This window comes from Eublepharis macularius, chromosome 9 (assembly GCF_028583425.1).
Source record: "Eublepharis macularius isolate TG4126 chromosome 9, MPM_Emac_v1.0, whole genome shotgun sequence".
NCBI classification, from domain to species: Eukaryota; Metazoa; Chordata; class Lepidosauria; order Squamata; family Eublepharidae; genus Eublepharis; species Eublepharis macularius.
In genome coordinates, this window is record NC_072798.1 from 76,396,754 (window position 1) to 76,424,715 (window position 27,962).

The 27,962-nt window shown below is 41.3% G+C and overlaps 1 protein-coding gene across 1 annotated transcript in view; it reads left to right on the plus strand.

The window, feature by feature from the left end:
* The window catches only part of FOXP2 (forkhead box P2), a 316,762-nt gene that overhangs the window by 203,210 nt on the left and 85,590 nt on the right, over positions 1-27,962 (plus strand). The window contains exons 3-5 of the mRNA XM_054987876.1: positions 7,103-7,240; positions 8,761-8,934; positions 11,375-11,540. Coding sequence (XP_054843851.1) covers positions 7,103-7,240; positions 8,761-8,934; positions 11,375-11,540 — 478 coding nt within the window. The remainder of the gene's footprint in view (positions 1-7,102; positions 7,241-8,760; positions 8,935-11,374; positions 11,541-27,962) is intronic.

Sequence of the window (27,962 nt, forward strand, 5' to 3'; positions counted from 1 at the left end):
CTCCCTTAGAATTGAAGTTTTCAGCAAGGGTTTTTGGTTGGTCATTTACTACAGTACAGTTCAGACCCCATCAGTGTATATTTGCATATTGGTAATTAAGATTTTTGCCCCAATATGCATCACTTTTTATTTACAGTGAATTCATCTGCTGCTTTGTTGTTTATATGCCCAGTTTTGAGATCTTTTTTTTTAGAGCTTGTTACAATCTTCTTGTATTTTCATTATTTTAAACAATTGAATAAGGTAAAAGATAAAGGTAGACCCCTGTGCAAGCACTGAGTCATTACTGACCCATGGGGGGATGTTGCATCACCAGGGCTTGCGCCACCATTGAGGCAGTGAGGTAGGCGCCACGGGCACTGATGCACCGAAGGGGGCGCCGGAGGGGGTGCCGGGGGCAGAGGCACGCACCACAGAGCTGGCACGCCTGGCCTGCAGCTGCTGCAGCTGGCCAGCCCCGCGCTGCCACCGCCACCAACACATATCCCCGGCCGGTCGCAGCAGCCGAGGGCCAGACATGGCAGGCGTCCAGAGCAGCATGCAGAACCTCCCCAGCCACCCACCGTGCCCAACTGGGAGTGCGGGCAGCCTCCGCGTGCTGTCCCAGACACCCACTGGCCAATGGGGCCAGCTTGCTGCGTGATGACGTCATCACACTGTGATGTCATCACGCAGTCCGGGGAGTGCCAGAAACTCTGGTGCCGCCCCTGCGCATCGCAACGTTTTCTTGGCAGACTTTTTACAAATGGTTTGCCATTGCCTTCCCCAGTCATCTACACTTTACCCCCAGGAAACTGGGTACTCATTTTACTGACCTTGGAAGGATGGAAGGCTGAGTCAACCTTGAGCTGGCTACTTGAAACAGGCTTCCGCCAGAATTGAACTCAGGTCATGAGCAGAGCTTGGTCTGTAGTATTGCAGCTTACCACTCTGCAACCCTGCCTAAAAGTCATTTCTAAATAAATTAAATAGGTTCTAAAACGGATCCCTGGGGTACTCCACTGCTCATGTTTCTCCACTGCTTAAACTGTCCATTTATTCCTGTTCCTTGCTACCTCTTTTTTAATCTGTTAGGAATCCATGAAAGGGCATGTCCTCTTACCCCATGACTGTTCAATTTACTCAGAAGCCCTTGATGAAGCTTCAGGTCAAATGCTATGGAGTTACTATGTCAGACACTATGGTGTGATTACAGAAACATTTGGTAAAACTTTCTGCAGACATGCCATGAAAAGTTGTAGAATCCCATAGCTGTCAAATATATTTGTTAGTCTTCAGTGTTTCCTCTAAGGATGCTCAAACCCCAGCTGTTTCAGCAGATGGTCTGTTAACTGGTTGCAAACAGGGGGCCAGTTTTTCATTGGTCAATTCAGTTCATAAAGAGCTCAAGACTGTTTTCTGGGTTACTTTTCATGTATTCAGCCAGTATAGTACAGCATAATCTGTAGTGTTTCTCTCATGCACATTCTCACACAGCCTAATGGGAGTCCAACTTTCCCCCTCCTCAACAAACCTGTTATTGCAGAACACTTCTCATCAGCCAGTTATATGAATAAATAGTAAGCAAACCAGCCAGTGATTATAAATACTGTATGTTTAAAGTCTTTATTTGGTATTCTTTTAAGGCCACGTTACTGACATTATTTTGCACATGTACATTTGCACACCCTTTATGAAAGGCATAACAACCACCACCACTATATATCATTTAATTATATAACTTGACCCTTCATGGCTTCCGGATAAAATCATCTCACCAAATGTGCAGATGGAAAACACTAAAGGCAAAAGATATGAAGCTCCACTGCCACAAAGAAACAAAACTCTATTGCCACATCTAGTGGGCAGCTGCAAATCTGTTCAAAGGCTGTTTGTGATAAATGAAGGATAAACAGATTTTTCTATGGCTTCTTCCAAGGGCACAGGTAATAAATATCTAAAAGCAATTCTAGAATACAACATTAAAATTTAATGAACAGAAATAAACATATTTTAAAGCAATAATTCCCCTCCACATGCCCATGGAGGGATCCTCTTAGGTATTCAGTTGAGACTTCCCATTTCCTCCTATGCCAAACCCTAGCAGCAAATTGCTGCTTTGGTGGACACACCACAGTGCATCTAGTCAGTTACCCACATATCACAGAATGAAATGCTGGATTAATCTAATGTTGATTTTATTAACAACTGACCTGCAGCAACAAAACCTAATTAACTTAAACCTTAATTCTCTGTTCCAACATCCTATAGTCACTTCAGGTGCTGGGCAATGCCACCCTGCTCCAGGTTTGGCACAGGCTACTGCAGATCAATTAAGAACATGTCACAACCTACGTGAGATAAATGCACCCTGTCACCTGGTACAGCTGATGTCTTCATAGGGAAAAACAGCACCCCATACTGTTTATCCACCTTACTTTATCTATGCATTTGGGTTTGAAAGCAACACACACACACACATACAAATCATCCCCTTTAAAATATCCAGCCATAAAATAAACAAACCTGAAAATGTGCACTTAATTATTTCCACATACCTGTAGATATGTAAGCTCAATAAAAGTCCTGAGGTGCATATTGTATCATTTTCACTGAGGTGAATAAGTAAGAGCTGAAGGTACAAACCAACTACAAAACACTAATACAGGTAAAGCAGCAACTAGGGACACATTCCTGAATTTCCATATCATTCAGTAGAGGCAAAGTTTCTAATGCTCAGATGTGTTTCAGCACTGGAGGGCCCACTGTCTCTTGGCCCATAAAATGACAGTGGCCACAAAAAAGAACTCTTTGGAGGTTACTTCAGCTGTCAAGACCTGTAACGGGGCGGGGAGTGGGGGGAGAGACACAAGAACTTCAGGTACACATAAATAATCCCAACAGGTAATAGCTGAATCTGACTAGTGGCCAAATATCACAATTGAAATTGTGGCTTGCAGTGTCTTTATATAAATATTTTTGTCTTCGGCCTCCATTTTCCTAAGCCTTTATGAAAGCCATCCGTTCAAACAGTTTGTATGCAATAGCTGTTATTTGAGATGGCAGAGCTTCCCCAGATCTCCTCAGATTTTAGTTCAAATAAAGTTCTCTGATAGATCACACATAAATTGGGGGTTAAAAGCCTCATCACAAGCCCTCAGATCTGACGGAGATGGAAAAATGCAGACTTGGCAACCGCCATGACCTGGGCCTCCATCGACAGGGAGGCATCCAGGAGCACGCCCAGACTCTTCAGCACTGGCAAAGTTGCCAGTGGTGTCCCATCCAGGGCAGGGAGCTGGATCCCAACATCCGACAGCCCCCGTCCCAGCTGCAGGACCTCCGACTTCACCGGGTTCAATTTCAGCCTGCTCTGTTTCAACCATGCCGTCACAGCCTCCAGAGCTTTGGCCAGATTGTCCGGGGCTGTGTCTGGCTGGCCGTCCATCAACAGAAAAAGCTGGGTGTCATCCGCGTATTGATGACAACCCAGCCCAAACCTCCGCACCAACTGGGCAAGGGGGTGCATGTAGATGTTAAATAACATCGGGGAGAGTATCGCCCCCTATGATATGATTTTTACTCACTTGGGTTTCAGCATGCCCTGCAGCCTCCTCTGTTGTACTGGAAAACAACATCATTTTCTGGTATGAGAATGAGTGTAGGAGTGCTCGGGGGTGGGGGAGGTAAATATCCTGCACACACACCTGGCACCTCTGCTATGGCCCCTGAGGGCCCTGACAAGCCTAAATCAGGGTTCCAGATAAGCAGTCAGAGCAGCATGCATGTTATGTGCCATCAAGTCAGTTCCATCTTATGGTGACCCTGTGAATTAATGATCTCCCAAACTTCCTATAACTGACAGCCATGCTCAGGTCAAGTTTATGCAAATATTTGTTTTCTGAATAAACATGTTCTTTCAATCAGATCACATGAATTTTTTTTAAAACCAGAGGACAAAAACATTGGCACTTTTGAATGGTGGTCTGAGTGTAATTAATTTCAGAGATTTTTCTGTTTTCATAAAAGACATGTAGCAAGAGCAGAAGATTAAAATATACGTTTTCATCAAATATATATATATTGTCCAAAAGAACTTTTGCAGCATGATTGTATGTGGTTGTCTTTTATATCTTTCAAAACAATCTAGGTTCTATATCCATTTGTTATTGTAGTATTATGACACATAACTGGATGGATTGTAAACTGTTGAGAGCTCAGTCATACGATCATCTGTTTTTAAAATACGTATTTATAATAGCCAACATTCATGACATCAAGCAGAAATTCACAAGACATGAAATATAAACTTTTAATCTTGATTTCTGGAGTCTTAATAGATCGATACTCAACAGAAACTTAACAGTATTAAATCTGTGTATAAGAACACTTGTGGGTATTAAAAATGTGAAGGTACCTAGTAGATGTGTATGAGTGGTGCCTTCACATCATAGCTGACTTGCGGCAACCCCTGGTGGGGTTTTCATGACAAGAAACTATCAGAGGTGGGTGGTTTGCCATTGCCTGCCTCTCCAACCCTGGTCTTTGTTGGAGGTCTGCCATCCAATTACTAACCAAGGCCAACACTGCTTAGCTTCTGAGATAAGGCTCACCTGGGCTATCCAGGTCAGGGATGCACATTAGATAAACAACTAGAATTTGGTGTGCAGGTTGTTTAACGTAGCCTCAGTACTAAAACCCTCTGAATGTACCAAGTGAAAGAGGCAAATCTCCTTCTTTTGAGGAATTGTAAAATGATAAAGGAATATTAGAACAAGATGCTTACTATTATTCAAGAGACAGCAAGAACAGGATCTATCTACCTCACAAATTATTATGTTGAAGTGGAGGCTAAACTAAACAGTATTCTGAACACAGTTGCCAAAAATATCAACTATGCACCTAGTTCCTCGCTATTACATAAAATCTAGTAAAACTTTCCTCACCTTGTTACATCACAACATTCCACGTTTTCCCACCAGTTCTGTATCTTTAGCAACACATCTCTGTAACGTGCCTAGAGACAGGGAAATATTGGGATGTCATGACTTGTGGGTCAACAGGAACAGGCCCCTTCTGAGTGGCCTGGACAACATTCTGATTTTTCCAGAAGTGGCCTGGACAACATTCTGATTTTGAGGTCCCTGGGCTATCCATATTAAAAATAGAAAAGGGTGATACATAAAGAACCTCTGCCATACCAAAAAAAAATGGTCTGATTCTTTAAAACGGGTTTTCTCGGAATCTGATTGGAAACATACATGGAATTCCCCTTCCAACAAATCTAGTTGTTGGAATATTAAACTCCAATTTTACAAGCTGCTGTCCAATTGGTATTTAACACTACATAAATTAAATCAGATGAACAGGTTGTTGAGCCCTCTGTGTTGGAGATCTTGCAAGCAGGAAGGCATGACCCTACATATGTGGTGGGAATGCCATTTTGTTCAGGAATTTTGGAGTGGTTCACAAAGAGATATTCAACATGATGGGTCTTTCGTTGCCATACTCCCCAGAATTTTTCCTATTGGATTTTTGGCCCAACTCTGTACTACATAGGAATACAGATCTCTTGTTTCAATATTAGTTGCCTCTGCTCGTCTGGTCATTGCTGGGAATTGGAAATCCCTCAAAGGCCCATTGCTAAAAAAATGATATCAGAAAATCTGGGAGCAATATTTGATGGATAGGATTATGCACAATCCGTTTTTTGGGAACTTGCATATGGCAGTCCCTTTATTTGAATATGATGAAATATGGAAACCAATTTTAGATGTTTTAAATGCCAAAGAAGTAACTCCCCCAATGCAACAAAAGTTAAATGCTTGTTTATTGTAATTCTTGGGTTTTAAACAATTTGCAAAGAGTAGGGCTGTGCATGGGTGGGGAGATTTGGTATTCCTACTTTGGGTTTACCCGAAGCGGGTAACCGATTCGAAATACCCCCAAATCTGAAGTGGCAAGCCACTTCAGATTTGGGGTTCGGGAATCGCTTCGGTATGCTCTGTGAAGATTCGGAGCATACTGAAGTGAAGGGGGGAAACTCCCTACCACTCCCCATCCTCCCTGGGGCAACCCCTCTACCCCCACCCCCCTGGGGAGACCCCTCCAACCCCCACCCACTTACCTGGTGGCAGGAGGGTCGTGAGCTGGGCAGCACGGCCTGGAGCCAGCCAGCTCCTCTGCCGCCGCCCCACCACTGCCCAAGCCTGCGGGGTGGTGGGGAAGGCCAGAGCTGCCTCCTCCGGCCCTTCCTGCCCTTCAAATGTCCGCCACGCTGCCGTCGTGCCACGGCCATTTGAGGAGCAGGAAGGACCAGAGGAGGTGGCTCCGGCCTTCCCCACCAGCCCGCAGGCTTGGGCGGTGGCATGGTGGCGGCAGAGGAGCCGGCCCGGAGCCACCACAAGGTAGGTGGGGGGTTGATGTCTAAAGCCCCCCGCCGCTGCTTGCAAGCAGCGGCAGGGTCCTTTAAACAAGCCCCGAAGCTTTCCGAAGCATTTCCAAATGCTTCGGAAAGCTTTGCTTTGGTATTCTGAAGCGGGGCCAGCATGCTGGCTCCACTTCGGGAATACTGAAGCTTGCCGACTCAAGTTTGCTTCAGGTAGCTTTACCCAAAGTGAAACCTGAATAGTACAGCCCTAGCCAAGAGTGATTTTGATAATTTCTTTTATGGTTTAGTTTTAATACCTTTCTTGTTTGTGTTATACGGTTTTATCATTTCTTGTATTAAATTTGGATTAATAAAAAAAATAGAAAAATGACTACACATGATGTGCATAAAAACTTGTCGTGAAACTTATCCAATGCCAGAATATTAACAAGTACCTAAATTTGATGCCCCGTTTTGAACTTGAGGCCTAGGCCAGATGGCCTTCCTCCATTCCCCTCTTAGTGGCCCTGAACAGGAATATATCTGATGTTTTGGAAGTCACAGTGTGTTTAGAGTAAGCTATTTTTCTGTGGGTTATTAAATAAATAGAGAACTTGAAGAGAATATGTTGATATTAAATATGTTTTATCTCCTATAAAGCAAATAATTTTAGTACAAGGTTATTTAAAAATACAATCTCCAGGTATATGAGAAATGTGTGTCTCAATACATTGGCCATCTTTCCTTCTTCAGGTACCTGTGTCAGTGGCCATGATGACTCCCCAGGTGATCACCCCTCAGCAAATGCAGCAAATTCTCCAGCAGCAAGTTTTATCTCCACAGCAGCTTCAAGCACTTCTCCAACAACAACAAGCAGTTATGTTACAACAGGTAATGTTGTGCACCTTTATGACCTATAGCATACCTCAGCCTTCTTCACACCCCACTCTTACGTACAACCCCCCCCCCAATTTATCAAATATGCTCATGCTAGCAAATACAAGATACAAATATATGTCCGACTTCTTCAACCTCTGTTCCAAATGTCTGTTGGAAGAAGAATGTCAGTTTTACAACTTTAAATAAACACAGCAAGGACAGATGCAGGGCAAAGAGAGAACAGATCAATATTTAAATTTTCAGGAGCTTAGACTGCATTTGAGTTATAGCATGTCAAAGAAAATGTAAATACACTTGCAGATAATTGTTGCTTTAAAATTCGTAACACTTTAGTGCTCCTTTTAATCATATGAGTGGAATGCAGTTAAGAAATTTGAATTTACCAGCTTGTTTTGTCAAAAGGAAAAGTAATTTTATTTAATTTTCCTCTCTTTCTCTCTCTTTTTTTTTACTTCTTCTAAAACTGAGATTGGAAAGAGAAGGGCAGGTGGTTGTTCACTCAGCTCAAAATATGGTACATAAGCCAAGATTCCCTAAAACCTTCTTACAACAAAAACACTGTCAGCAGTTATGCGTCCCTGTAACATGCATTCCCATTTTGCCTGTTTGTGGATATATGTTTAATTATAGTAAAGAAAATAATGTATTTGTTGTTAGTATGTTTAAACCAGGGGTTCCCAACCTTTTTGAATTTGGAGAGAATTCTGACATGGCGATGGGTGCTAACACAAAATGGCTGCCACAAGAAGTGGAGCCAGCCACAAAATGGCTGTGGTAGGAGGCAGAGCTAACCACAGTGTAAGGGCACAGCTCATCTTCAGTCACACAGTGAAGATCCTTCTGCTGTGAGGCACCTGTTGCCAAAGCAATTTTTTTAAAAACTACACAGCCAATCATATCTTCAGTGTCCAATCAGAAGCCTTGCTAGGCTTCTGGCCTTACTCACTTTTTATAATACATTTGGAAGTTGCCAAGAAAGATGTTGGTGGGCACCATGGTGCCCATGGGCACTACATTGGGGACTCCTTGTTTAAACAGTTAATGGTGAATATCGTGATGATAACAATTGGATCATTTTAGTAAATCTGACATCCTGCTGAACAGGTGACAGAATAATTAACTTTCCACTCTCTGTCCCACTAAGAATGGGCAATTTTGTTTGACCTTGCTGGAACTTTATGGGTTAGAGGACTTTCTACCTGAGGCTACATTTTTAAATGTCAGAATGATGTTGAATATGTGTGGTAATTTGGGGAGTGAGCTAGGCCCTGCTGCATGCTTTTTAGAATAAATATCCTTTTGTTTAGGATATTTTGGAATCTGCAATGGAAAATTTCAGAGCTGCCTTGGGAAAAAAATGTATGCAGATCTTTCTCTTCAAGCTACATTTTTGTTCTGAGGTGAATCCTAATGACCACCCTGCCACACAGTCAATCTATAAGAGTTTAGGAGATTTTTTTTATAGTATTTGAAACTGCCATTATTTATCAAAGTCAAAATGATTTATTCAGCAACAACTTCAAGAGTTTTACAAGAAACAGCAAGAGCAGTTACATCTTCAGCTTTTGCAGCAGCAGCAGCAGCAGCAGCAGCAGCAGCAGCAACAGCAGCAACAGCAGCAACAGCAGCAGCAGCAGCAGCAGCAGCAGCAGCAGCAGCAGCATCCAGGAAAGCAAGTGAAAGAGGTTAGATTCTTAAACAGTCAATTGATAAATCATTGCTGGGGACTGGGCAGGGAATGAAAAAAGGGCCTAGATCCTGTATTTTAAAGATTATCTTTAGGAAAATCTATTGGTGTTGATACAGCACACAGCTAGTTTACACAGACACTTTTGTATTTGTGGACATATTCACACAGTGAATGAATGATACGAACCAGACTCTCTGGGGATACAGTGTCTGCTTCTCAGGGTGATTCCTATGACACTAGAAGGCAAAAAAATGCACAGCTGCAGTAGCAGAAGTCACCACCAGGTAACGGCAGCTGTATCTGGAGAGTCCGGTTCATACAAGGTGTTCGCTGTGTAAAAGTGACCTTGGGGAACATTGCATGGAGAAAAAATCAAGCTGAAGTGGCACAGACAATTAGTGAAATGACCATATACACATGTGCACACCATTAAATAACTGAAGGATAATACAAGCTTGTGAGTGACATAGACCTCTCATCAATCAAAAGCTTGTCCTTTATTTGCTGACTACTTATTTTGCTTGCTTTTGTCTTTTTTTCTATTGGCTTTAAAGTGCTGGGTGGTCCAACAAAGAGTGTTCCTCTATTTCTCTTTCTATAGGATCAGTATGGCCATCAGTCCTTTTGTATGGAAGGGCCATTCTACATTTTCACTAAGGGACAAATTAAGTGTTACATTGTTGAAGTGTCAAATCTGGCTTCCCCAGTACATATATGCAGTAATCTGTACATGTGGAGCAGCCCAAAAGGGGGAAATAACTTCCCCCCAGCACTGTTTTTGGTTAGCAAACGTCACAGAAGGGAAGGCAAGAGCCTCCCCTCCATCACGTTTGCTAGTGCAATCAGGTTCTCCTTTATTTTTAATCAGTCCCCACAGCTGTTGTGGGGCTGCAGAGAGAGGGAGTCGACTCCTGGAAACCCAGAACTGACTTTTTTAGAAAATGTAACAACTAGTTTGGCCCTAAGTCTGATAGCCATAGAAGTAGAACTCTGCAGCTCTCCCTTTTTTGTTACCATAGGACTTGGCAGCTTGCCTTTCAGCCATCCTCTAAAGTTCGCCAATCAGTCCTGTTGGGCAATGGGCAAACTACTGATTATTTGGTCATGAGCTGATGAAAGAGACCTCCTTTGTCTTTGTGGCAGAGGATACAGATCATGCAAATTGAGTCCATTATTTAGAAAAGGAAAGCTGGGCTGGGGGAGAGGGAGAAAAAACTCTGGGCATAGATTTCAAAGTTGCAGACCCTGATTAATGAACTGCTACTGTATGTTTGGAGTGGTGAGGGGAAAGTTACAGTTTGATGTGCTCATAAATCAACCTGACAAGCTAGCTTCTCAGGCCTAGCTTGCACTTGTCAGCAAACTGCATCAAATATAAACATAATACAAACAAAACATGTTGAAGTAGTTAAATTGATCAGCAGGTATCGTAGACGTTGTCTTGTAGCTGCCCATTATGCAAACGTGCAGGAAATGGTCCTGACCTCCCGAGGCTTTGTTTCTGTTTGGATTTGTGAATAGAATTTCAGACAGCCATCAGCTATGGAATAGAAATTGCTCCCTTATTTCTCCCGAGGCTCTGGGCAATCCACATGACTTGCTCCATTATGCAGTCTGTTTTCCAGTGAGCGCATCAGAAGTTTTTCTTTTCTCTAAACTCAAAAAAAGGAAAGGTCTTCCGCAGCAGCTTATCTTTCTCTGAAGTGTGACTATATCCTTCTCCCCTCCTGAGTCTGAAGAACTCCAGTTTGTCTTGCAATGCCTCAAAAAATTGGAAGTCATGCTTTTCCCTTTATAACAGGGGGCTCTGCTTTTCCTCAAGTATAATGCTAGGTTTTTAATATATTCCCACCCCCGAAAAAAGAGCAGCAAAGGAGCTAACAGGCCAGTAAAATGAAGGCTACATCCCAGTTTACTAATAGATCACTGGAGACTTCATTTATGGGCCACTGCGGATCATACTTATTCAGCTGGAAAAACAAGAGCGCCTTTGAATCACTGACTGTTGTAAAGAGTTACACTTTTAGCCTAGATAAATTTATCATCTATCATGAAATGTGATTCTCCCCCCCCCCCTCTAGTTTTGGAGCAGCTCCCTTCTGACCCTTTGTTGAAGAAAGGTGTTAAGAGCATCTTGCCCATTTCCTTTAGAAACTCAGTTGCTGAATAACTCCAAAATAAAAATAAAGCGGGGTGGGGGGGAATCAAATTCTCACCATTTCTGCAAATAATGTTAGTATTTAATAAGAGGGAAAGCCAATTTAGTTGACACTTCCTTTCATGACAGTTTTGACTGCAGGCTTTACTCTCTGCTGCATTTGTCTCTTTTTTCTATATATATATATATGTGTGTGTGTGTGTGCGTGTGTGTGTGTATGTGTATGGGGGGGTGTTGTTGTGTGTGTGTGTGTGTGTGTATATATATATATATGTAGCAGCAGCAACAACAGCAGTTGGCAGCCCAGCAGCTTGTCTTCCAGCAGCAACTCCTCCAGATGCAACAACTGCAACAGCAGCAACATCTGCTGAATCTTCAGCGTCAGGGACTCATCTCCATTCCACCCGGCCAGTCTGCTCTTCCTGTCCAGTCGCTGTCACAAGGTATATAAACCAGCAGATGACTCTCAGCTTATTTCCAGTTCGCAACTTTTGTCTTGTTGCCGTTCCATTTCGGTGCTTTTGGTGTTAATATTGTGTTTGGGCTTTTTTTTTTTACCAACTTTATTCTTGAGTCAGCCCATGTATTTTTTCATTCATTTATTTTTTAATCAGAAGGCATTTACAGGAGAATCCTGTTTCAGGTTTTCCTGCATATCGCTTGCCCATACGTAGTGGACTGAAAACAGAGTATCATATCTTAACATTTCAAGGCTTATTCATTACCTGGTTAGAGAAACCAGGTTTTTTTTGTGATTGGGGACCATTTCATTTAATATAAATGAACGGAAAGAGGAAATTAGCTGAAATCCTAAAACAACTTACTCTCAGTAGAAAACAGCAAGAGTCCAGTAGCACCTATAAGTAACAAAAATTGTGGTAGAGTATGAGCTTTCATGAGCTACAGCTCACTTCTTCATGGCTACCCATCTTGAACTTATTTTCAAGTTCTGTTATTTGCTCTAATATTGCCTCTATTGTTGTGAAGGGATTCTAAGCTAGGATTACATTGCTATGACACATACATGGTAGTGATGAGTCGTTTACAGCCATGTTGGTCCAAAAGTAAAATCCAAAAAGACAAGTACAGAATCCATGCAATACCTTTATTAGGACCAGCCCAATTACAGATGACATTGATGGGGGCTTTGAATGAGTGCTTATTTCTTTCAGTGCACCATCTACCATGGTACGTAGTATGTTCTACAATAGGAAGATTACACATGTGGAGGGAAATGATCACATCTGTTTGTAGTAAAAGAAGGCTTACAGCTGATAGGGTTTCTCTCCTTCACATGTTGACCGTTGTGGATGGGAAGGAGCATTTTAATGGCAATGCCATTGGGAGAAACTGTTGATAGTACACATGTCTGTAGCCTTTGTGGTAACAGGGGAGCTAACTGTGTAAATGTTATGACCTCTCCATCCAACGCACATACTGTTCACGAGGAACAGTAATCACAGATAGTTATTGCCAGCATAAAAATCGACAAAGACAAAAATACAAAGAGGCTCCTACCAGTAAATACAACCTATTAGAACGTGGAAAACCACACATGTAGGAAGGCAAAAATAAATCAAATAAATGAAAAAGCAATGAAGGTCAAAGTGAAGGTATATATTGAATATATTAAGAGTATAGAATTCACATTACCTTCTATACATACACTTACACTACATGGATCATTATAAACCAATAAACAATTCACTGAAAAATCTTTGTGATTATTAATTATTTACAAGGAAGTTCAACAGGTACAGTAAACAACTCAAGCTGGGAAGACATCCAACAGGCTGGGACGCCGCATTTGAGTCATTGTCTCATGGCACTGTAAGATTTCTTTCCTGTAATGTTTGTAAGGTGGATCAAGTTTTCATCCCTGAGGAGGTTACATTAATGAAACATCAGGTATCCTGCCAGCCCTGTATGTTGGGTGACAAGGGAGCGTTTTCTGACATCCTGACACCACCGGTACCACCTTAAAAGGAAAAAGAAGCTTACTGTAAAGGACATGTACATACAACTATAAGAATAGAGTACTTACCTTGTTTCTGATTGTGTTATACTGTGGAAGCTTACCTGTTGGATGTCTTCCCAGTTGGAGTTTCTCACTGCATCTGTTGATATGTAAAGGACAGGTACATACAAATATAAGAATATAGTACTTACTTTGTTTCTGATTGTGTTATACTGTGGAAGCCTACCTGTTAGATGTCTTCCTAGTTGGAATTTCTTGCTGCTCTTGTTGAATTGGAAGCTTACCTGTTGGATGTCTTCCCAGCTTGAGTTGTTTACTGTACCTGTTGAACTTTCTTGTTAATAATTAATGATCACAGACATTCCCCAGTAGTATAGTCTACAGTCCTTGTCCCTTTACCAAAGCATCATCCAAGCCATTTCTAACAACATAACCCTAACCATTGAAAAGAGCTGTACCATAGATGCAACTGCAGGCCCACATCTAACCGCACTCCATCTCTGTTCCTTTAGGAGCAATGCAATTTCATTTGCAGTAAGCTGTCTGCCAAATCAAAGATCAACTCTAACAAAAGCCAGCAGAGGGCTAGAGCCTACTAGCTTTTTTACTCAATCTGTTCCTCTCCATGTTACAGCTCACACTCTGCATGGCTGTCATATATGCCATCCTGCATATCTGCCATGTATGTATTCTATGTTATGTGCTGATCCTCTGAGAACATGGGAAGTTTCTTATTGATGCTAAGCCAGTGGGTTATCTTGCAAGTATTTACTTTCTCTTTCCCTGCCATTTCGAGCAAGTGTCCTTGAATGCCAGCTGTGGCTGGCTCGAGATGTATCCTTCTTGGGAACTGAGATGATTTCATTCTTTGCTCTGTCTAAACCTATTTTCTCCCCTGGCTCCTTCATGCCAGAACTTTAACAGTCACTGTCCTGAAGGCTGGAATCTTCCCTATAACTAACACTACCAACCCCATTTATGTCACTTCTGCCAATCCCATTGTTTCAGCATTTTGAACTTGATGGATCTCTAATAAAGTTACTTTAACCAATACACCTGTGTTGTTGCTGTGGAGAACTTGGGGGATCTACCTCCCAGGGACTGACATTTTGGCAGAAGTGCGTACTTCTGGAACCAGGACCGCAAACAAGGCCACCTGCACTATGGCGGGCCACCCAGCTGTGGGAATCCCCAAGAAACCAGATGAAACTTCAAACTATCCTAAAGACCCCACAGAGCTGCGTGGGTTCGGTGAAGCAGCCGCTGTGCTGGTGGGAGACGAAGCGATCTTAAAGTGGACCATGAGGGTGGAGCACCATGTTAGCTCACTCTTTTGGCAAGACAGTTACCTACCGTGGGGGAATGTCACCTGCCCCCCCCCCTGGAGCTACAGACGTTGGGAGACATTGGAAAAGTATTTGGGAAGATTGTTCCTTAGTAGAGAATCCCCAGAGGAATCCCCAAGACTGAGAGAAGATGTGGTCAGCCCAGTGTCAACTCTCCGTCAAGAATTGGAAGTGATGAGATAAGATGTGATTTATTGGCACTGTCTGGACCCATAAGGGGGTGAATGAGAGCAGCCTTGGAAGGGCCCCTTCCCTAGAGTCAGACAAGCCAGTCGGAAACTGAAGCTCGGGTAAAAACACCCAGGAGGATGGGCTGGGAATGGAGAAGAATGTTTCCGAAAGCTCTGACCCCGTGGATGAGCGGCGGCCTGCCCCGGGGTCAGTTACAAGCTGTATGGAGGGAAGTGGATGAACTCAGGAAGGAAATGGCCCAGGTGATGAGAAGGTTCCAAGAGATGATGCATCACTGGCCTCCGGTGGGAATACCTGCTGGCCTTGGGGCAGAAGGAGATGAAATGGACCCAAGGCCAGGGTTGTGAGGAACATCGGTTGCCAAGCCAAGGGGCTTGGATACAGTACCAGAGCTGCAGGTGGGTGCCGTGCTGCAGAGAGGCTCACCGGGGATCCCGCTGAGGAGATTGGATGCACCACTGGCGCTTCACCCTCCAGTGTTACCACCAAGAGCTGTGTCTGTCACCTTGCCAGAACGCCCCCTGCGGCACCGCGGCCACAAGAAGTGCCGGTTGCCCCATTGGAGGTTCTGCTTGGGGCTCCCGCCCCTTGCTCCTGGACGACGTAAAATAGACGCCCGTTTTGAAGGGGACCCTGAAGAGCTGGGCTTCTCCATTGTGCAAGTGATACAATTTTTCCAAGAGTGGGGCCATATTTTCCCGAATGAACACAGCCGGGTGAATCTCCTGACGTCCCATTTGGGTGACTCAGCAGCTAAGTGGTATGTTACCCTATATGAGGCCCAGGCCCCGGAATTACAGAATCTCGATACGTTCATATGATTATTGAGGGCTCAGTTCGAAGACCCGCTCGAAGAAGAGCGGGCCAGGACAATGCTGAAAAGGATGCAGCAGAGCCACCAGCCCATGCAAGAATACACTGCAGAATTTAGGCAGTACGCAGCAAAGGTGCATGACTGGACTGAAGGGATCAAGGTCGAATTTTTCTGGGCCGGGCTGAACCCTGATTTGGTGGCAAAAGCCTTGGTACAGGATGACCCCAGAACCCTGCTGGGATGAATCCAGCTCACCTGTGAGGTGGAGAACCGAGACCAAGTAGTAAAGCTATTGAAGATGCAGCATCAGGGGACAACCAAGAAACCCCTTCCAGGAGCAGGAGGGAAGAAGAGAACCCCCAGCCTTTGTTCCCTGGACACAGAGCGAACCATCTGAATGAAGAGGGGCCTATGCCTACAGTGTGAGGGAGTGGGACACTTTGCCGCCAAATGCTCGGGAGGGTGAAGGGAGCCTACGGAGAGAAGCGGCTTGATGAAAAGGTCACAGCACTGGCGAGCAAGCCACCTAAAAAGCCCCCAAGAAAAGAAGTGAAGTGGCAACTGGCCTCCAAGCGGCGGACGGTTCAGAGAGGTCTAGCAGATACCCATCGGAGGAGGAGGAGTAGACTCCCACCCCAGTGGTGGGAAACACCAACGACCTGTCATAAGGAGGCCCTGCCGACAGGTCACGAAGGAACCAGCACCTCAAGAGGTGAGACCAAAAGGGGCCTTGCTTTACATGCCAGTGACTTTAATTAACCCCCTGAGGGGTACTCACATCCGAGTATGGGCGTTAATTGACTCTGGATGCACTCGGGATTTGACTGCTCTGGCACCAGTCACCGGGTTGGTGCTGAACGTATGTAAATTGGACCATCTCATCATATTTGAGCAGATGGATGGGTCTCGAATGAAACTGAAGTTGTCCCTGTGGGGATGGGGAATCATTGGGAAGCCAGAACTTTTGTCGTGACACCACCAAGTTCCCCTTGGTGTTGGGGATACGGTGCTTATGGGACCATGACCCGTATGTGAAGTGGAAAATGGGAGAGCTGTGTTTTGGGGGGGGATGCCGAAATCATGTCTGGAAACAAGAGTGGGGCCCAAGCGCACCCCATCTTCTTGAGACTACCTTGTGAACTCAGGAAGATAGAGAACAAATTCCCCCTAAATATCAAGGTTTGAGCCAAGTATTTGACGAAAAGGAAGCTGACGAACTCCCCCCCCCCATAGGGCTACTGACTGTGCATAGAACTGATCCCGGGCCAAAAGCTCCCAAAAGGAAAATTGTACTGACAATGGCCTTTGTACGTGCAGGTCCCATGATCCCCAGCATAGCCTCTTTTGGCAATCAAGTGGAACTCCTTTCTTTTTCACCACCAGAAAAGTTGGCAGGATCCAACCAAGTATCTATGTTTCCCATCTCATTGTTACACCAAGACACTGGGCCAAGTTCAGGTGGAAAGGAATTTCATGTGATCTGCATATTAATAGAATTTCATCCCACCACTCCCAGTTGTTTTATGCAGATGTTAAACAGCATGGGAGAAAGAGTTGAACACTGTGGAACACCATGTCCTAACTGCCAAGGAACTGGACAGAACTTACCCAACACACCTTCTTTAATTTAAGGTGGAATGAAATTCTTCAAAAATAATTATTTCAAAACAAATACAAGGTATGCAGGTGGTGGTGCCCCCCCCTTTTTTTTGCACGCTCGGGCAGGTGGATCAACAGGAAAAGAAGCAATCACATAGATTGCTGACTTGTTTTAAAGTTCCAAGGAAAAGATACTAGGAAAGAAAAAATTGTGCCACTTTATTTCACGTATACAGAATTTCTAACAACACAAGTCAAAAGACAACTCAGCCATCTATGTATTTTAGCACAGGAGAATTTAATATTCAGGACTCTGGAATATATTTAACAGTTCCCTACCACTTTAAGAACTTTAGTATCTAGTAAAATGAAAAGTGTCAATCTTCAAGTGTTACTTTTTGGCCCCTGCACCTCTGTGATTCTAGGATGAAAGGGGGTTCAAACATCTGCCTGTGTCTAGCCTTAGGTGAATTAAAGATTTCACTTCAGAGTTCTATATTATATGTAACAAAACTGGGAGAACACAAAGCCTGCAATTTTACAGCATGTAAGAGAATATATACAAAATCTAGCAGAAAGTCATATCTCTTTAGTGTAATTTTTTGTCTTATAGTGATGATGTCTGTATCTCAGTTTCACATAAAGATCCTTACGTAACTCTTCTATTACCATACTTTATAATTGCAGTTTAGTATAATTCAGTTTACATAGGTATTGAACGCTTCGACCTCTCATTATAACCACTAGCATTAAGCTGCACACAGTGGGCATTCCAAAATGAGGAAAACAACTCCAAGTGTAGCAAAGACAGGGGGAAAAAAGCCTGGCTGCTCCTTTCCTTCTGGAGGCTCACCTTCCTCCCAGGCTCTGTGGCAAGAAAGAGAAAAAATAAATTAATATGCCTGTACCACCTTTGTGCTTCCCAGGGGAAGCATCTGTTCCTTTGACCCTGAGGCGACATCAATTATCAGAATAGTGTCCCATGTTATACTGATTAGGAGATGAAGGGAGCAGGACTTCACATCACCTCCAACTGACATTACTGAGAGAGAGAAAAACCCTCATGAACCATGTTTCTTTGCACTCATGAAGAATGCTCCATTTTCATGAGATGTTGCCAGTTTGGCGATGGAGGAAAGTGTTGAGCTCGTGCCACACAACCTGAGGACAACAATAGCTTCAGTGATGACATAAACCACCAATATATGTATGAGAGAGTGTAACAATCTATTTTGGGAAGAGCTTGTTGAATGATTCAAAAGTGATAGTGTACAGCTTCTTTATCAAAACAGTTTCTATACAAATCTGATGGAGGAGATTTCCTCAGTAGAGAAGGTTTTTAACCTTCCCTAGCCCTTCCTAGACTAACAAGCAAAATGAAGTTGAAAGGGAAGTTCACGTACTATCAAGCTCACTCTTAGCTAGCAAATCATGAGGAAAGTGCGTAGGATTGCTGAAAGCACAGCTATTTTTTTAAAAAAAACTGATGATATCTTGATAATAGAACTGGGTCTGATTTCATGTAGTGGTAAGTATAGTAAGAACAATTGCAGTGTCTCAAATGGTTTAATTTGATTAGTCACTACTAATCTAATTGTTACTGTGCTATATCTTGCTTGTGGATATTGTTCATTGTTGGTCTTCTGTGCAGGTACACAGGGGACTGTGCATGCGCAGACCTGCCAATCGGAGATTATTTTGCAGCTTTTAATCTTCTAGGGGGCACCTCCCCCCTTAGCACATGCACAGCCGTTTCCTGGCAAAACAGCCTGTGCTCTGGGAGAGGTCAGGCCTCCAACCTTCAGTTCCTCTTTCATCACCAGTTTAAGAGGTTTTTCTGCAGCACGCTCCTCTACTTTTCCTCTTGTTGCATCGGGCAAGGCTTCCTCATGGCCACTGATTACCTAATGGAGAGAGCGAGCATGTGAGAAAGTCAAGTGGGAGACATCTGAAATTCATTGTACCTGTAAATGGAGAGGACTGACAGGCATGCTCTTTGCCTTGTCTGCCTGGGGAAGGACTTCACCCCCAACTTCACCCCCAAGACTCGGGCAGAAAGAGCCACTAGGCTCAAAGCTGTATTGTGGGAATAGAGTCTGTCAGCATTGACCAAGTTTTTCACAAAAACTGCTAATTTTTTGCTCTCGCAGAGTCGCTGAATGATCAAATCCGATTCCACCGTCTGCTCTGACACTGAGGGCCCTGAACCCTTCAGACTCGACGTCAGCGTCTCGGATCTGGCAATACCATTCAGCTCCAGAAAATCGGAGCTCATCGGAGCAGCCTCAGAGCTGCCAACATCATTCTGCCGCAGGTTCTCCAAGCCCCTCTAATTTGACTCAAACACCTACATCCAACAGACCTCAAAATCAAGAGAATCCTCAGTTGTGCTTGTAATTGCTACACATGCAGCCTCATCTGTCTTCTCAGATCTGAACACAGAGGAATTCAAAGGAATGGAAGCACAGACTTTGGAGTTTTCAAAGCGACCAAGGAAGAAAGCCAGGTCTAAGTCTCGACACTCCTCCAAAGTCTGATTGAGGCGGAGGCACATGAAGTTGCAATCATCAAGGCCCCACGCACGCCTTCATTACATTCTAAGTTGCTATCAGTCTCCTATTCTGAGAAAGAGGGCAAGTATCAAGAGCAACCCTGGATCTGAGACATCGGGTTCAGAGGTAAGACCTATATCAACCCTGCTGTACCCGTAGATGCCCATCCTGGTTTCACCAGGAGATGCCAACAGCTTATGACATAGTCGTGGGAGAACTGTACAGGGCAGAATCATTCGGATCTGCCATTGAGGGCCTTACACCGACTAAATTGCTTCAACACCAACACTCTATAACTAAATCCTCCACGGGCTTCCAGTTTTTCCAGCGAAAAGCTAGCATCTGTTCCACACATGTCCAAAAAGGCTGAGGGCCTTTATAAAACCAAAGAGGATAAATGCCCTTTCCTGTTCACCCACCCACCACTGCTAGTCATCGAAGAAATACAGTCCAGACATTGTCAGGGACCTCATTCCAAATGCACTGACAGAGAAGTGAAGAAACTTGACGAGCTTGGAAGGAAGATTTGTACAGCAATTATGGGGGCTTACTAAATATTCCTCAGGAACAAGATGGCAGCGTACGATGACCATCTGCCAGACGACCAGAGAGCTCTGGTAAAGGTGATTCAGGAAGAGGCATTGAGGTTGTCCAAACAGCGAATTAATTAACTAGAGCGTTGGCATTGGCTATAGTGCATAGGAAGCGTGCATGGCTCTGCTTAGCAATTTTAGCTGTAGAGACCTGTAGGAGGACTTAACATTTGAGGGCCAAATAACATTCTCCACAAAAATGGACAACTACCACAAACGTGAAAGGGTCAGCAGACCGCCAGGTCTTACGTGGTCCTACCACCAAACCAGTAATCAGGATCAAGGCTTCCTCACAGACAACATCATTCTTACAGGGGCTGTATCAACCGTATCAGTATCCTCAGAGCTGCTCAGCCTCTGTTATCCAAGGACAATACCAAAGACAAAAGTCACCACATAAGTTGAGGCAGGGTACTTACCCCTCCTCTAACTAGGATCAGGCTCAGAATCCAAAACAGTTCTAACTAGAACAGGAACAATGTGTAGTGTTTGATGATAGACTCGCCTTTTTTTATTCAACATGGGCTCTTGTCACCTCAAATATATGGGTGTTGGAGAACATTCAAAATGGTTATAAAATTTATTTTGACAGTTTACTGTATCTGAGTCTTCCTCCTAAATTTACACAGGCCTCTTTACCTGCTTTAACCATAGAACGGAGAGCATTATTAGAGAAAGGGGCAGTCCAACAAGTTCCCACATCTAATTGGGATTTTTATTCCAGATTTTTCCTGGTCCAGAAAAAGGATAGTGGTTTTAACAGCAACAACATTCGATTTATATACTGCCCTTCAGGGCAATTTAACACAGAGCAGTTTACAAAGTATGTTATTATTATCCCCACAGCAATCACCCTGTGAGGTGGGTGAGGCTGAGAGAGCTCCAAAGAGCTGTGACTAGCCCAAGGTCACCCCGCTGGCTTCAAGTGGAGGAGTGGGGAATCAAACCCGGTTCTCCAGATTAGAATCCCACTGCTCTTAACCCACTATACCAAACCGGCTCTTTTAGATCCATATTAGACTTAAGAGAGCTAAACAGATTTGTTGAGGTATACACCTGGAAGATGTATACTTTCACATTTCCATCCATCTTTCCCATAGAAAATTTCTTTATGTTTCAAGAGATTATTTACCAATAACAAGTTCTACCATTCTCAAATATTTGGGCAATGGGGTAAAACAATTTATATAAATATAACTATCAAAAAGTTTGGGCAGGTATTATTGAAGATCTGCAAAGATGGGAAAGATTGAAAATTTTGTGGCTAGGAAGAATTTCTTCTGTTAAAATTAATATATTGCCAAAGCAGAATTTTCTGTTCCAAATGTTACCAATTCATATAGATGAAAAAATCTTTTAAAAATGTCAGAAAAGGATCAGTATTTTTTTAGGTAGAATTTTCTTTATTTAAACTATAAACCATAACATAATAGCTATAAACTATAAACAATAAACAAGAAAAAACACAACATTCTAAACATTAAGACACACTAACAATACATATATCTATAATTAAAAAGGAAAAAAACCCACCTAAATTACACTACAGGTTGAGTTCCGATTTTCTCCGCAACAAGTATATATCATTTCTAGAGTCACACTTATTCTAGGTTAGTCACAAAACCCCTCTTTTTCTATTGTTCATGTTTCTGAATCCATAAATCCAGATGTCATCAAATCCTTGTTATCCATTTCATGCAAAAAGTCTATAAACGGTTTCCATTCAGTCAAGAAGTTAACTAATGTCCTTTCTCTAATCAATGCAGTAAGTTTTGCCATTGACGCAAACTCTAAAACTTTTGGCCACCATTCCTCCACTGTAGGCAATGTTAAAGTTTTCCACTTTTGTACATAAAATACGCTTGCCGCCGTAATAAAATATAAAAACAAAGTTCTAAAGCTTTTTTCCCAACTGGCTGTCCATTATTCCCAACAGAAAGTCTCTGGTTTCACCTGAATTTTAATCTTCAAAATCTTCTGAATCGATGATTGTATCTGCAACCAAAAACTCTTTGCTTTCTTACATGTCCACCGCATATGAAAAAATGTCTCTTCTTGTTTAGCACATTTCCAACATACATTTGATGCCCCCTTATACATTCTAGCCAATTTTTCAGGAGTCATATACCAACGATACATCATTTTGTAAAAAATTTCTTTAATACTAGAGCTTAATGTATATTTCAACCCTCTTGTCCGCATATTTTCCCATTGCTCCATTAATATATCATGTCCACAATTTTTTGTCCATTTACTCATACATTCTTTTACTTGCTCTTCTTCCCTATCAAACCTCAACAAAAGTTTGTACATTTAATAACATGTTCATGTGAAATAACATATTCATCATTTGTACAAAGGGCAATTTCAAATTCAGTTTTAGATTTCTTAAAGTCATAATGACTCTTGTCTAATTTGAATCTCTCCAAAATTTGCATATATGGAAACCACTGACAAGCATGCCCTTCTGCTGCTAAGTCCTATCTTGATTTAATTTTAACTTGGTCCTGAGAGAATTCCAATAAATCCTGGTCCATTTAGGTGGACTAACCATTTCCCTTCTAAAATGAGCTTCTTGTGATGACAGCCAGAGAGGTATTTTTGAACAAAACCTAAGTTTGTATTTATTCCATACTCTCATACACCTTACATAATGATTATTAAACTCTGCATTGGCTTTAACTTTGTCATACCATAGATACCCATGCCACCCAAATTTTAAATCATGCCCTTCAAGGTCCAATAGTCTTCTATTTTTTAACAGTATCCATTCCTTCATCCAAACCAAACAGTTAGCTGCAAAATATAATCTCAAATCTGGTAGACCCAAACCTCCTCTTTCTTTTGCATCCTGTAGAACCTTAAATTTAACCCTTGGTTTTTTGTCTTTCCATATACATCTCAATATATCCTTCTGCCATTGCTTAAATGGTGCCTCTGTTGTCAATACTGGAATTGTCTGAAATAGGAATAACATTCTAGGTAAAACATTCATTTTAATTGTAGCTATTCTTCCCAACAACGATAATTGCATTTTATCCCATCGTAGCATATCCCTTTTAATTTCTTTCCATGTCTTAATATAATTATTTTGGAATATCATACAATTCATATTTGACAAAATAATACCCAAGTATTTTACCTTTTTCTCAATTTTGAACCCTGTTTTGCTCTCAAGTTTCATTTGATCTTGTATTTTCATTTTTTTAGCTAAGACTTTGGTTTTCTGGTTATTAACCTTAAAACTGGCCACTACACCAAATTCTTTCAACTTTGTCATTAAAGTTTCAATTCCCTTCAAAGGGTCCTCCAAAACTAACACCAAGTCATCTGCAAAGGCTTTCAATTTCTAGTTCTCCTGTTTCACCCTCACACCTCGAATTCTCTCATCTTGTCTTATGTCCCTATTCAAAACTTCAAGCAGTATAAATAACAAACGTGATAATGGGCAACCTTGTCTTGTGCCTCTTTGTATTCCACATGGATTCATTAACTCTGGGATGTATAAATCGACTTAGTCTATTTTATAAAGTTGTCCCCAAAGTCCATATCTTCCAAGACCTTAAACAAAAATTTCCAATTTAAATTATCAAAGGCCTTCTCAGCATCTAGGAAGATCAAACCAGCTTTTCTTTCATTACGTTTTTCCAAATATTCCAGAATATCTAATACTATTCTTACATTATCCTTTAGATGCCTCTTAGGTAAAAAAATCTACTTTGGTCTTCATGGATGATGTCCTGTAAGATACTTTTAAGTCTTCCTGCCAAGATCAATGCAAACAGCTAATAGTCATTATTTAATAATGATATTGGCCTGTAGTTTCTTGTCAGTGTGTGATCTTTTCCGTCTTTTGGTGTAAGTGTTGTTAGCTTCCTTCCACGAGTCCTGCATTTTACCTCCTTCTGTAATAGAGTTCATCGTCTTTTGTAAAGGCTGAAGTAGTGCATCCTCAAAACACTTATAATAGCCAATTAGGAGGCCATCTGGTCTAGGAGCTTTTCTCAACTTACTCTTTTTTATAGCTTCTCCCACTTCTCTTACTGTTATAGGTCCATTCATCATTTGTCTTTGTTGTTCCGTAATCTTAGGTAACTTCTGTTTATTAATACATTCATCTATTTTTCCACTGAAACATCACAACTCTTATACAGATTTGTATAATACTGATAGAATGCCTTTTGTATATCTGCAGTATCTGTTAATACCTTATCCGCCTCTTGTATTTTCAAGATCATTCTCTTTTCTCTCTCCTTTCTCAATTTATAAGACAACCATTTTCCTGGATTATTTGCATATTCAAATCTTTGTTTAGCATAATTCAATTTAATTTCCATTTCTATTTAATTTCCATTAACATCGATACTTGTTGTAAGATCTTGATATGTTACAGTATATTTGTATTTCCAGGAGCTGTCTTTAGTTCTTCCTCTTTGCTTTTTATCTCCTCCAAAATACGTTCCTTTTTCTCTTTGTTCTTTGTTCTCAAATGAGCGTTATGTTGGATTAGATAACCTCTAATAAATACTTTACTTGCATCCCAGACCATTCTCATGTCTGTACCTTTGTTTAATTCAAAAAATTCTTTTAGTTTATTTTTACAGTCTTTGATAGTCCCTTCATTTTGTAACACAGCTTCACTTAATCTCCACCTAAAGGTACCCCTTTCCCCCCTATAAGTCATGGATACCAGATTATGATCTGAAAATGTCTTGGGTAGGGCCTCTATTTTAACCATCGTAATGGCAATGTCCTTCGATGTCAACATCATATCTATTCTTGAGAAAGATCTATGTCTTTCTTTAAAAAAGTATACTCTCTTGCATTACCATTTTTCTGTCTCCTCAAATCAATCAGACCCAAATTGTCCATTAAATCAAAGAAAGCTTTAGGCAATTTACCCTGGTTCATCTTAATATGTTTCTCAGAGCATCTATCTTCAGATCAATCACTCCATTCCAGTCCCCCATCAAACAACAGTTTTCATATGCTAAATCTGTTAATCTCCAATTTTTTTATAAAATCCAGTTTTATTTTCATTTGGAGCATAGAGACCCATCACCCACATTTTTGTCCCCCTGTACATCGATTTCTACTACCACATATCTTCCATTCTCATCACTCATTATCAGTTTAGGCTTTAAATGTGGCTTAATGTACACAGCAATTCCATCCTTCTTTTTAGTATCTGCTGCTATAAATTTTTCACCCAAAACTTTGTAAGTCAGAAATTTTATATCTTTTCTCCTAACATGGGTTTCTTGCAAACAAATCATATCATATTTTAGTTTCTTTAAATAATGAAAAATTTTCTTCCTTTTGGGGCTGAATTTGCCCCATTAATATTCCATGTTAAACTTTTGTAATCCATAGTGCCATGATATTTTTAAAAATTAATAAAATGGGGGGGGGAGCCGAGGAGTATATATGGGAAAGTAAAAAGCAGAGTTAAATATGGGCCCCCATTTCTTCCTCCTCTTTGCTGTGCTCCAATTGATGCCTTGTTGATGCATTAGTTAAACTTTTTGTCGAAATATCATCCAAATTTTTATATTTTTCAAGGAAGTCTCTGTCTTTATATACCGAGTTCAGTCTAAATCTTTGCCCTTGAAATGTAAAAATAACACCTTCTGGAGTATCCCACCGAAAAGCAATATTTTCCTGTTTTAGCTTTTCCACCAGGAAGCTATAATCCTTGTGTTTATGCAGAAATTGGATGGGAATTTCTTTCAAAATTGTAATCTGGGCACCGCCAGTTGTTAATTTTGTGATATAATGCTGTTGTAGAATTTGCTTCTTCACTCTTCTTCTTACAAAGTAGACCAGCACATCCCTTGGGAGCTTCTGTGTTTTAGCAAATTTAGAGTTAATTCTGTATATTCGATCAATTTCCAATTGCATTGCAGCCTGATCCCAATTCAAAAACTCCACCAGAGCCACAGTTGTTTGTCTACAATGTCCTCACCATCTTCTTCTGAGATGGATCTAAACCTCAAAGCAAATTCAAATTCTTGCATTTCTAACAGTGCCAAGGTATCCAATTGTTTTTCAATCAGAATATCATGAGAATCTACTGCGTTTTCTATTATCACAACTTTCTCCTTATTTTGAATCACTTCTACAGAAAGTTGTTCCATATTTTGGTCTGGTGTTTGTATGGCTTATGGCTTCGGCCAGAAAAGCAATAAACATATTATTATTTTGGTCCAATTTTTGAACTTGCTCTGTCATTTGATCTCTCAAAGCAACAATCCTTTTGTCTATTTGTTTCTCAAGGGAGTCCATTTTGGCCCCCAAATTCTTCCCCAGCTCATCCATCTTATCAGCCATTTGTTGAAAATATTTCTGAAATTGTTCAATTTCTGGAAAATCTAGAGATCCACAGTGAGTTTTTTTGTAGTTATCATACTTTGTAGGTATTTCTGTAGTTGCCAGAAGGCACCAGAGGGTGGCAGTAGATGTCTAAAATTCTCTTAGTATAGCAACAGTATCTCTTCCAAATCCTGTTACCATAGCAATCAAAAGAGAACAATAACACAGTCCATGTGTCTCTTATCTTTGATAGCTAAAATAACAAGATGTTTTCCCAGTTTCACTTTCCCAGCTTTACTGTTCCTTTACTAAGCAATGCTTTTGATCGCAAAAGTACTTTCTCCCTAAAAATGTCCAAATCTACATTAATAAATCTTGGAAAAACCTTCAGTATTTAGATTTTTTACTTCCCAGGTCTATAAATCTTCCAAGAGGCTGGAATAAGAAAAAATTATTCAAATGTCCTTTAGATCTCCTTTAAAAAAGGCTCTCTCCCCAAAGGATGTTATCTCATTGTCTTGGAGAAAATCTCCGTTTTAAATTAAAGTTTCTTCTAACATCAAGAAATGAGGAGCGGAAAGCTTAGTGTCCATTATCGGCTCCAGCACAGCTATGAGTGAAGATAACTTTCCCCGATTCCAAATGCTATGGAAGGGATCAATGCCAAAACTTCTGTCTCAGCAAAAAAGCCCCCCTCCCCCCAAAAGCAATCTTGGGAATGCAGATGGGCTAACAATCTGCCTTTTGATCCAAGCAGATAGTCGAGTGGAAAAACTCCCACATGGCAAATTAGCAGTGCTGTCCCTCAGCTCACTTGCTGGGTGTCCGCCTTCCTTGCCCTCTTCACCAGAACTCCCCAGAAAAGGATAAATATTTTTTGAGAAATTTTTATTTTTTTTAGTAAGATTAAAAGCCCAGTAAAAAAGACAAAAAAAAAAGAAAAAGTAAAGAAAAAAGAATACAAAAAAAGAAAGAAAAACAAAGACTGGAATAACAAAGAACAAAAATACACGTTTCATTTTCCATTTTTCTGTACAACACCTATCATATTTGATAAACATTACACTTTTAGTTTTGGTATCTTCTTAAAAATCTAATCCACAAATCATCAGTTCATTTTTCCTTGTCTCATGCAGAAAGTCAATAAGGGGTTTCCACTTAATCATAAAAATACACAATGTTTTCTCTCTGATCAGAGATGTAAGTTTAGCCATATCCACTAACTCCTGTCATTTTCATAATCCAGTCCTCAATTGAAGGCAATACTGTACTTTTGTACCTATAAAAGCCTAGCTGCTGTGGTCATATATAGAAGTAAAATACCATGTTGATTTTCCAACTGTTTATCCATTAATCCCAACAAAAAGGCTTCTGGTTTAAATTTTATATTGATCTTTTTGTATTATCATATGAATTTGTGACCAAATTTTTTTAGCTTTAGGGCACATCTACCAAAGCTGATAAAATGTTCCTTCATGT